General features: G+C 40.5%; 1 protein-coding gene across 11 annotated transcripts in view; it reads left to right on the top strand.

The window, feature by feature from the left end:
• The window catches only part of MTA3 (metastasis associated 1 family member 3), a 222,919-nt gene that overhangs the window by 165,102 nt on the left and 45,791 nt on the right, over window positions 1-12,026 (top strand). For 10 of the 11 annotated variants that reach the window (XR_006200862.1, XM_042933135.1, XM_042933137.1 and 7 more), the window contains exon 9: window positions 3,021-3,209. The exons of the other annotated variant lie outside the window; for it this stretch is intronic. Coding sequence is in view for 9 of the 10 variants with exons in the window: in XM_042933135.1 (XP_042789069.1) it covers window positions 3,021-3,209 (189 nt within the window). In the remaining variant the exon portion in view is untranslated. The remainder of the gene's footprint in view (window positions 1-3,020; window positions 3,210-12,026) is intronic. 11 annotated transcript variants of the gene reach the window in all.

Genomic DNA, 12,026 nt, shown 5'->3' with positions numbered 1-12,026 from the left:
TCTCTCACCACTGATTGTTACTTTTCTCAAAGTTCATATAAACGGAATCTTCCAGTGTGTTCTCTTACATGTCTAGCTTTTGGAATTGTTGTTATCTTACTGATAAACCGTAAGTCAGATGTCAGACTCCTATGTCTTGTGTTAGCCTATTTCTGAGAGTCTTCACTTGATGTTGTCTGTTATGTTATAGAAGGTAGATTCTGTGTTTTGCTTACAGCTTTTTAGCGTGATGTTGAACTCCGTAAAAGTCCATTCAGAAGGAGCCTCCTATGTGTGTCAGAAAGATGGAGTTAATATGGACTTCTAGCCCATAATGTGGTCCTCTGGTTTCCTTTATGAATTTGGTCATCAATTTAAATAAAATTATTCCCTGGGAATTCCATAGTGCATACGTCTGATGGGATGTAGATTTTTTTCTACGCATACTGATCATGACAGCGCTCTCCTCCGGGCTGCGTTTCAAATTGGACTCTGGGGGTTTCATAGCCTCCAGTTGCCTATAAGTTGGACCCATTCTTTCCACTTGATTTGTGACAGTGCAGGGGTTAGTCTTCCGAAAGCCATTGCTTACTTCGGTGTCCAGTAACACACACTCCGTGAGGAACAGAATCATTAAAACAATCTATTCGCTTCAGATTTGGGTCATAATCACTTATAAAGCCTGTGATGTTACTTTGGTTCTTTGAAACTCTATGAGATAACAGCCTATCATCATTTGTAAAAGTGCCTGTAAGAGAAGCCTTTTCATCACCTCGCGTGAACAAAAGAACGAAGATCCTTTTATGCTTTGAGTGGCTGCTATAATATCAGCTGAGAAACACTCATTTAGTCTTGTGACTTTGGGTTTCAGAGCACCTGTTAATTATAAGAACTACTACCTCTTGAGGAATGTCAGCAGCAGAGTTAATTTGTATAATTATTGATTTTGAATACCATTTAATCTTCAGTTTTGTTATCCATTGTAAATTTAGTTTCAAAAATAACTGTTTATAGTAATATATTATTAATTGAAGGGATCCCTGCATGCTATTGAACTTTGCTTTCATTTTTGTAGATCACTTATCTAGGAACTAAATAATTTCAAGAATGATGTAAACTTATTTAACAGTGCACAGTACAGTGAAACTGATGAGTCTGTCAAGTGAGAAGTTAAGTTAGAAAAGTGGGGTTTCGTTGATTATGAAGTTTGCAGAGCACAGGCAAAGAGTAAAGATCCAAAGATCAAAAATTCTAACATTTTTGTAACCGTTGTTGTGGAAAGGTGAGAAGAAATTCACTTAAAAATTGAAGTTATTCCATGATTGTGACACATACAGCAAAAGACTATACGTGATCAGTGGTCCTAGCTGTGATTATGACTAAGGAACAGATAATGAGATTCCTGCTTGCTTTTGTTTTGTAGAATCCAGTGATTTATTTAAGAGAGATGTTAATCCTTATTAAAGCAGTTAGGTACTGTACCTTAAACATGTCTGTATGTCCTGAATCCCACCTTTAGTTCTGTCAACAAATTCATATTCAGTGTCTTAATGTATCACAGTATAAATAGGTCTTTTTAATGCATACTGTAGCCAGTGATTTTTTCTCTTTAACAGGTATTTGTTGATATTTGAGTTTATTTTATACTCCTGTATGAGTAGTAGGGAACTCACCAGCTAAATTTTAAGAGACATGTTGCCACATGGATGTGATACTATCCCCATTTGTGAAAATTTTAATATCGGTAGATACTGTGTACAAGGTGCAGGACTTGGCTTTCATATGGTAGAAAGTTAAAAAAAATTTTTTTTTTTAATGTTTAGTTTTGAGAGAGAGAGAGAGCGCGCGCGCGCGTGAGTGGGCGTAAGGGGCAGAGAGAGGGGGAGACACAGAATCCGAAGCAGGCTGCAGTCTCTGAGCTGTCAGCACAGAGCCAGATGTGGGGCTTGAACTCACGAACCGTGAGATCATGACCTGAGCCAAAGTCAGACGCTCAACCGACTGAGTCACCCAGGTGCCCCCATAAGTTAGAAAGTTTAATAGAACTAGTCCTCACTTGGTAAGGATTTGGTCACCTTGCCGACCAATTCTGGGCCACACCTCCATGCTTATCCAGACACAGCAGAGCCAGTCACCCTGTTCTGCAGTTTTCCTTCCACATATACAAATGTGCGTATATGTTATGAATGAATTTCTGGTTCTCCGGTAGAAATACCATCACAGGTTTTTCAAAGTTTAAAGTTTTGGAACCTAAGTTTCTTCACAGCTTCTGATGGGAAGAAGAATGTGTTTTAAATAAGCCAGACCCAAGGTACTTTTGCAAAAAAACAGGTATATTATCCTAATCTATCTTTTCCTCGTTTCAAATTACTCTTTATATCATTCTCTCCTGAAATATGTAGGAAACCCATGCCAGCCTAGCTGATTCAAGCAAGCCTAGTCATCTGTTCTTGGTCTTAGAAGATCTCAACCAGTTACTGATTCTACATGGATATGTGTTTTGTTTTGTTTGTGTAACATGGATGTGTAGTTTTGTTTTGTCACCCTGATTCTCAATTCCATTGTTTTCTGTAACTCTCGTTCTTAGTGCATCATTGTCTTAATCCAACCTGGGAATATTTTTTCTCTGTCTGATACATAATCTATTATTCCCTTGTCAAGGAAGGCTGTGACAACCCTGTATAATAGGTGAAGTGATTCTGGCACTTTTAACTGAAAGGATGGTGAAACTTACTGGCTTCCCAGTTAATACCTGTGCCCAGAGGCCCTGGATTTTCATGGTTAGGTTACTGTAACAAATGAATGCATTTTTTTAAATACACACCTTATAAATCAACATTTTCTTAAATCAGTAAATGACATTTTAAATAGGTAATCTGTTTTTTAAATTTTTTCTTAATTTTGTTACTTAAAAAATAAACACCTACGTATATTAGTGTTAATTCAGTGCATCATGCATTTTAGTATTCCTGTTCTTAAATAATCTGGCAAGTTTGCATTTCTGACTGATCTTTTCTCTCCGTTTTGTTTGTTTTCTTTAGTTTCATGCTATGGATACATTGTATAGGCACAGCTATGATTTAAGCAGTGCAATTAGTGTCTTAGTACCGCTTGGAGGGCCTGTTTTATGCAGAGATGAAATGGAAGAGTGGTCAGCTTCTGAAGCTAGTTTATTTGAAGAGGCACTGGAAAAATATGGCAAAGACTTCAATGACATACGTCAAGACTTTGTAAGTAGAAAACTGCACCTAAAATGTTGGATGGGAATATTTTATCTTTGTTAAAAAGCTGGTAAACCTTAAAGTTTTCATTTAGCAAGCTTGCAACATAGTAATGTTTATCCGCTCAACATAGAATGAAGGCTAGTCTTGCAGAGAGAGAAATTGACATTTGTTCTGGGAAGCAATTATAAAACCTGGGATCAGGAGGCTCTGAATTCCAAGTTTAAAATATGGATGGCTTTTCTAACCATTTGCACAAAATATTTCTGAGGTCTGCTTTAAGTTTGTTGCTCTCCTTTGGACCTTCTATATTTTTCTAGTTATCTTACTAATTGTTGAGCCTGAGTTTGATGTGGTCCTTTAATATGGAAACAACCTGTAGCAAGCAGTATGGAAAATTTACTTTATGGGTCCGTCCTTGACTCCTCTTAATGATACATAGTTTCTCACTTGCATTTTAAATACTAGATAATCTGGCCTACTTTTATGTACTTCCTTTTGTCCTTGTATGTATGGAATTGCTCTCTTTAATTAAGCTTTTAATCTCTTTGAAATGGGGAAATTTCTATTTGAGAAGTCCATTGATAACTTCCTAGGACAATTATCCTTTCTAGATTATCCAGTTCGTTGGTGTATAATTGTGAATAGCAGTCTCTTATATTCCTTCTTATTTCTGCAGTATCAGGTATAACGTCTCCTCTGATTCTCCTTTCTGATTTTATTTATTTCAGTCTTCTCTCTTTTTTTTTAGACTCGTTAAAGTTTGTCAGTTTGGTTTTATCTTTCCAAAAAAGGAACTCTTAGTTTCATTGATCTTTTGTCTTTCTAGTTTATACTTCATTTATTTCTGCTTTGACCTTTATTGTTTCCTTCCTTCTACTGACTAGATATACTCTTTTTCCTTCATTTTTCTTCTTTTCACTCTGACTGGATGATTTCTAATGACCTGTTTTTGAGTTCACAAATGTCCATTATTGATGTTCCATATTACATTTCTCATTGTATTCTTCAGTTTTAGAACTTGTGTTTGTTTGTTTTATGATTTCTTTCTCTCTGTTGAACTTATTTTGTGTATTGTTTTCCTGGTATTGGGGTCTATGTCCTGATTTCAGTTCTATCTGTTGTTATGCCCAGAATTCATGATCCCCAAAGACCACTACACTAGGGAGCCGAGTCCGATGTAAAAGCAAAAGAGCCTTTATTCGAGCTAGCTCGAGCTCAATCCCCTACCTGCACCGACGCAGCTGTGAGATACCAGGGAGGGAGAGCGAGTTTCAAAAGGACAAAGGTTTTATTGGGGCCTAGGGGCAGTTGGTGAGGTAATGGCTGTGGCCTCAGCCGATTGGCTGGGGAAGGGTCCGAATCCTGTTAGGCAGGTGGGGGGGTGGGTTGCTCAAGGGGAGGAGGTGTGGTCAAGGTGAAGGACACAGAACAAGATGGAGATGGCCGGCATAGGCCCGCCCTTTCATCTGTATTTTCCTGGAGCTCACTGAGCTTCCTTAAAACCATGATTTTGAAATTATTATCAGGAAATCATAGCTCTCCATTTCTTTGGGGTCAGTTGCTGGAAGATTACTGTGTTTCTTTGGTGATGTCATGCTTCCTTACCTTCGTATTTCTTATAGCTTTGTGCTGATGTTTGTGCATTTGATTGATCAGTCACCTCTACCAGACTTTACAGACTGGTTTTAGTGGGGAGGGAGAGACCTTCACCTGCCGTGGATACAGGGGTGTGGGAAGCTTGTGTATGATGGTTCCAGCTCTTGGGAAGGCCCATCAGCATAGTGTACATTCAGTTCCATCTGCTGAGGTCAGTTGTCGGTTGAGATTGCAGGGGTCCTCAACGACCCATTCTCTGGGTGTCTGCAGTGGCAGTGAAGGCTGCTGGGGATCTCCTGATCTCTTTCTCCCCCATGGGGTGTGTCATTGCCGAAGGGATCCCTCTTGGCATTGGATCTGGCTTCAGGGTACCTTTGCCATGGCAGTGGTGCCTGGATCAGCTTGGGTCAGAACCAGGAGCGGAGCATGTATGCTCCCAGAGTGACAGCAGCCTGGGGTCTGGTGTGCTGGCTAGCCTGCGGTGTCGGTGACCGAGAGGTGAACTCATGCAGAACCACCATGGAACCAAGGTCTGAAGTGTGGGTGCATGTGGAGCGGCCAGAGTTCTGGGGTCCCGGATATGCACAGGGTTGGAGATGGGGGCTGGCAGCCCTGTTCCTGGGGTGGAGACACAGCAGCATCTGGGAGGGGTGGAGCAGCATCTCCCTCCCTAGGAGGTCAGTATCAGCAGTGGCTGTTGGTTACCTCAGTGGCAGAAGCCGTCAGTTTCCTCTGCAGAATAGGCTGCTGGAGTCCACGCCAACAAATACTACAGAGTCCTCAGCTGTGCACATGGCAGGGAGTCTGCAGCTGTCATGAAGGCTGTTGAGGTCCTCGAGATCCTCAGTGGCAGTGGCTGCCAGGCTCCTCTGCAGAGCGGGCCACCGTGGACCACACTGGCACCCACTTACACTGATAGCCTTTACCCTTCTTCTTTGTTCTTAGCCAGTTCCAGGTGTCTCAGCTAAGCCTACCTCCCTGGTGATCCTTTTTCTGTGGTTATTCTTCATCTTTTGCGCCACTGTGTTGCCATAGCTTCTTATTTGACTCTGATCCTCCCAGGGCTATTTTCATTGTCCATAGCTGTGGGATACAAAGACAGATGTCTCCTGTCATAAAATGTTATAAAGTGGTTATTGTTCTAAAGTGGTTCCTAATTTCATATTATCCTTCGAAGATCTGTGGGATGGATCTGTAGTGATGCCCCCTCACATTCCTGATACTGGTAGTTTTCCTCATCAGTCCAGCAAGGACTTAATCGGTGTTTTTGACCTTTGCAAAGAACCAGTTTTTTGCTTGCTTGATTTTTGTTGTTGTTTCATTAACTTCCACTTTTATGTTTGTCATTTCCTTTCTTCAGCTTGCTTTGTGCTGAAGTGCTTTGTCTTTTCCTAGTATCTTTTTAAGGTTGAAACTTTTCTTGTAATCATTTGTTGAGAGTGTACTTAGCTGACAGTGATTTTAGCCTTATCTTAAATTTGTCTTCCTGTCCTCTATTCTTTTTATTTTTTTTTTATGTTTGTTTATTTTTGAGAGAGAGAGAGAGAGAGAGAGAGAGAGAGACTGAGTGTGAGCGAGCGGGAGAGGGGCAGAGAGAGAGAGGGAGACACAGAATCCAAAGCAGGTTCCAGGCTCTGAGCTGTCAGCAGAGCCCGACGTGGGGCTCGAACTTAAAAACTGTGAAATCATGACCTGAGCCAAAGTCGAATGCTTAACCGACTGAGTCACCCAGACACCCCAAAAATGGTATTCTTTGTAGAATTCATTTTTTTTTCTTTTTCTCTTTCAGTGCTCTAAAGGTGTATCTCTATCTGGCTTACGTAGTTTCTGATGAGAAGTTCTTACGTATGTGAATGTTTCTTTTTCTTTGTGCTCAAGATTTTGTCTTTACCTTCAGTTTTGGGTTTTGTTTGTTTGTTTAATAGCAGTTTTATTATTACTACAATGCACCTGGGTATATTTTTCTTTGTAATTATTTTAATGAATTTCTGAGAACTAAGGTTTACTCTTTGTGTATTAGTTTGTATAATTTATAATTTAGATTGATCTATTTTTCAGTGCACTAATTTTCTCTGCCATGTCCAGTATACTGATAAACTTCTTAAAGGAATTCTTCAAATATGTTAGCATATTTTGCTAACATTTATGTTTTCTTTTTTTTTTTTTTTTAATTTTTTTTTTTTAAACGTTTTTATTTATTTTTGAGACAGAGAGAAACAGAGCATGAATGGGGGAGGGTCACAGAGAGAGGGAGACACAGAATCTGAAACAGGCTCCAGGCTCTGAGCTGTCAGCACAGAGCCCGACACGGGGCTCGAACTCACGGAGTGTGAGATCATGACCTGAGCTGAAGTCAGACACTCAACCGACCGAGCCACCCAGGCGCCCCTATGTTTTCTTTTTTATGCTTTTCTCTGTTTAAATCCCTATCTATTCATGTGTGCTGTCTTACCTTTTTAACCCAGTCCTTTAATATATTAATCTAATCTGTAGTTGGACCAGGTTTGGATTTGGTGGTTGTTCTGTTTACCTTCAGGGTACCGCTGTATTGGAAGGCCTAACCAAAAATTTCATGTGCTGCCTTGATATCTTTGAGCCTCACTGGGCCACAAAAACTTCACTGTGAGTTCCACTCCTTTTGCCAAATATATCCTTCCCCAGCAGGAAAGACTCCCCACCTGCCCAGTTCTAGCTCCCCCGCAGCCTTCAACCTCATGGGTTTCACTTCCCTGCTAGCCTGCAGAATTACTGAGACAGGCCAGTCACATCTTCCCCTGGGAACTCTCTTCAGAACCAGGGCACACCTCACCCTCTTGTTACACAGGACCTCACTTCCGCAGCCCCTAGTGACTCGCTGTGGCCCTACATGGTGTCATCTTCCCCTGGACTGTGAGTATCTGTGACTAATAAACCAGTCAGACTCCTCTGTTTTGTCTTCAGTGTCGTGTGTTGTACGTCCTGGCCATCTGATACTGTTTTGAGGGGCAGGTTCCTCCCCTCACTGAAGCAATAAATAGGAGGTGATCTGAACATTCACAGACATCAAATTCTTACCTATGCTTAATGTGGGGCCTGGAATGTGGGAGGGTTTCTTCAGTGCTCCTGTCTCAACGTCAGCAGGCCCAACTACTACAGGGCCTGTCTCCACGTTTTGATAAGTTGTGTTTTCATTTTCATTGCATCAGTATTTTTTGTTTTTCTTTCTGATTTTCTTCTTTGGCTCATGGATTATTTAGAGGTAAGTTCCACGTATTTGCATCTTTTTCACATATTTTTGTTACTGAAGTCTAGTTTAATTCTGTTGTGATCAGAAAACATACTTTGTAAAAAAAATCAAATTTTACATTTTTGAGATGTGATTCTCATCCTGTATATGGTCTTACTATGGTGAATGTTCCATGTGCTCTTGAAGAGATATTTTGCTATTTGGTGGAATGTTCTATAAATGCTACTTAGGTCAGATTTATTGATGGTGTTCAAGTCTTCTGGAGCCTTACTGATTTTCTGTCTACCTGTTCTGTTGAGAGAGTAGTATTGAAAGCCTCTAGCTATGCTTGTGAATTTTTCTGTTTTTCTTTTCAGTTACAATAGGTTTTTGCTTTAATTATGTTGAATCTCTGTTATTAGGTACATACATTTAGGACTGTTATGTTCTCATAATGAATTGACCCTTTTGTCTTTACATCATGCCTCTTTATCCATGGTAATATTCCTTATGGTGAGGTCTATTAATATAACCACTCCAGCTTTATTCTATTGGTTACATGGTATATCTTGTTTCCATCACTTTATTTGTGTCTTACTTATGTTCGAAGTGGGCTTTTTGTAGACTGAATACAATAGGATCTTTTTTTTTTTTAAACCAGTCTAACAGTCTTTACCTTTTACTTGGATTGTTTAGACCATTTACCTTTAATGTAATTATCAATATTACAAGTTTTGGTTTAAACCAGTCATCTTCCCATTAATTTTCCATTTGTCCCATTGTTCTTTGTTCTTTTCCCCTTTTTAAAATTAATTAAAAAAATTTTTTTTATGTTTGTTTTTGAGAGACAGAACACAGTTGGGGGAAGGACAGAAATAGAGAGAGAGACACAGAATTTGAAGCAGACTCCAGGCTCTGAGCTGTCAGCACAGAGCCTGACACAGGGCTAGAACCCACTAACTGTGAGATCGTGACCTAAGGTGAAGTTGGATGCCTAACCCACTGAGCCACCCAGGTGCCCCTTAAATTAATTTTTTTATTCCAGTTTTATTTCTACTAGTGACCTACCAATTAAACTTTTATTTTTGTAGTGGTTTACAGTATACATCTTTAATGTCCTACAGTCTGTCTTCAATCAAACTCACTTAGGTCACATAGATTATAAGAACCATGTGATTGGGATGCCTGGTTGGTTCCATCCATAGAGCATGTGACTCTTAATCTCTAGGTCGTGAGTTCAAGCTCCAAGACCCATATTGGGTGTAGAGCTTACTTAAAACAAAAAAGAAGAAGAAGAACCATGTGACAATATATTTCCAGTTCCTCCCTCCCATTCTTGTGCTTTTTTTGTCATATATAATTCTGGCTATGTTCTAAATCCCACAGTGAATTATAACTTTTTTGGCTTTAGACTGTGATCTTTTTAAAGAGATTTTTAAAAATATTTTTCCCCCATGTTTATTTATGTATTGTTGTTTATTTTTAAAAATGTTATCACTTCTGCTCCTCTTCATTTATTTGTGTAGATTCAAATTACATCACCACCACCACTTCTCGGCCTTTTAGCTAAGATCAAGTGCAAATTACATCACCGCCAACAGGGGCTTTCTCAGGTTTCCTGCTCTGGCCCAGATCTTTCTGATGAACACCTGATGGAGACCCGTGGCAAATGTGGATGGATTCCCCTAGTGTCTAGAGATCCCATAGATGCTACAACAGTTGTCCTAGCTCACTGTTGACCTTTAATAATTTGGTAAATTTTTGGCTGTTTTCTTCTTACTTTGTTTTTATTTGTTATCTTTATTTATTTATTTATTTATTTATTTATTTATTTATTTATTGGTGCTTTTCCAAAGTAAAAGTAGCTCATGAGTCTAGTCTTTGAGTACTGAGTGACTTTGGAATCCAGTTCAGTTGATTGTCTTGTAACATTAGCTCAAGAATCGGTATGGTTTTGTAGGTTATCTGGGTGTTTTCTTCTCATTTTTAAGGTGGGAATGACATTATCTAGCTTAGGGCCTGCTTGGGATTCTCCCTCCCTCTCCCTCTCTCTTCGTCCTTCTGCCCCTCATCCCCGACTCATTCACTCTCTTAAAAAAAAAAAAAAAAAGGAATTGGGCTGCTGAAGGAAAATAATTATGATAAACAAGGAAGGCAATATAGATAGCTTCTTTAGTCTTCCTTTCTCTTTTCTGAAACTCATCCTGAGGCCTTCATTGGCATTCAAAATCAAATTCCCCCAATGTTCTCTCCTTAGTACCTTTGATGACCAGAGTTCTCAACTTGGTAGCATAACCCAAACCTTTATTCCTGAGGGTTCTGAGCCCTGAGTTAGAAGCTGTTCTGTGAGAATAAGTCATTCATTAGTCTGTGGTTGGTATTGCCAGCCAATGCATTACAGGCAGAAAAGGCAAATCATATTTAGAATAATTGTTTATTCAACAAGAACAAGATGTCTGTTCATTCCAGGATGCTGAGAGTCTAATGTGACTGACATGTTACCAGGAATGGTGCCATGTTGGAAGCCCAGTGTACATTGTTCCTTGCAGACTGGACACCTGGAGTAATCAGATCAAATTTGGTGAGAGGATGTCCATGTAGGGGTACCCATATGTAATCTGCTTGCCTCTGTGTCCATTTTGTTGATGTGTCCTTTGAACAGTCATTGTGGCTAGGGAAACAGGCTGGCTGATAACCCTAGAGATCATCTTGCCCTCTTGATGTTAAGAGACCCTCCTCTCCAGAAGGAGCCTTTGATAAACATGGGGATATAAAGATCCTCACACTTAGGCCCATCAAGAAGTGTCTGTCCCACAAACCTCTTTCCTAAGCCTCATTGTTACCAACCTTCTAATCTGCTTCCTTTCAAGTCCCTCCCTGATCATTGTGACAGGTAGATAACCACTCTCCCTGAGTGGGTATGGATTAGTACCTCTGGCCAGCTTTCCTTCAACTCAGACTAGGAAACCAGATGGTGACTCTAATGCCCTGCCCTTTTAAAGGATCTTTCTTCTTCACTGTGCTTTAGAGCCACCCCTGCTCGGGGCCAAAATGCTGCAGCAGAATTCTGGCTCATGCCGGTATATCATGCAAAGCCATCTGCCACATTCAGATTTTTTTCCTTCTCACTTGACAGGTCATAGGGAACTCCTGTGGAGCCATGAGGGTTGAGGGAGAAATGATACTGCAAAAGGAGTAGACACACTGGGACATGTCATTTGTGCCTTCAGGGCTATACTTCTTTTTTTTTTTTTTTTAATTTTTTTTTTTTTTCAACGTTTTTTATTTATTTTTGGGACAGAGAGAGACAGAGCATGAACGGGGGAGGGGCAGAGAGAGAGGGAGACACAGAATCAGAAACAGGCTCCAGGCTCTGAGCCATCAGCCCAGAGCCTGACGCGGGGCTCGAACTCACGGACCGCGAGATCGTGACCTGGCTGAAGTCGGACGCTCAACCGACTGCGCCACCCAGGTGCCCCAGTATACTTCTTGATAAGAGAGTGGTGGTGCTGAGCACAGCTGATTAGGACTTGATGGCTCAGATAAAATCTGGCTGATGATGAAGCTCAGGTTACATAGTCACTTGGTTTCCTTTTCTCAGGCTTCCAGGTAAATAAATGAACGCCAGGGGTGTTTCTCAGGTGAAGAATAGTTAGCAGATGAAGAGGTCTTAGCTTGCTTGAAGCCCTAGGGGACTGTGCCCGTGACTGTCCTCTGAGGTCTTGCCTTGTGAGGTCTTGCCATGGGCTCCTTACCCCATCCCTCAGACACTTTCAACTCCCATTAGATTGCTTGTTGGGTTGTAGAAAACTGTTTGCTTTAGCTGCAACGCACATGCCAGTGGCTGTGCTGATTGGGTCCTTTAAAGAGACCACGTTCGTAACTGCTGTTGGAGTTGCTACCCAGTTAAGCTTAAAATAATTTCCTTTCTCAAAACTCCCATCTGTTTTCTTTTCATAGCAAACAGGTGAGTGAAATGTTGAGGTGATTAAAGAATAGTGTGGATATTGTACACATGGATT

This window comes from Panthera leo, chromosome A3, assembly GCF_018350215.1.
Source record: "Panthera leo isolate Ple1 chromosome A3, P.leo_Ple1_pat1.1, whole genome shotgun sequence".
Taxonomy (NCBI): domain Eukaryota; kingdom Metazoa; phylum Chordata; class Mammalia; order Carnivora; family Felidae; genus Panthera; species Panthera leo.
The sequence above is the reverse complement of the archived record's forward strand: the minus strand, read 5'-3'. Positions and strand labels throughout refer to the sequence as shown.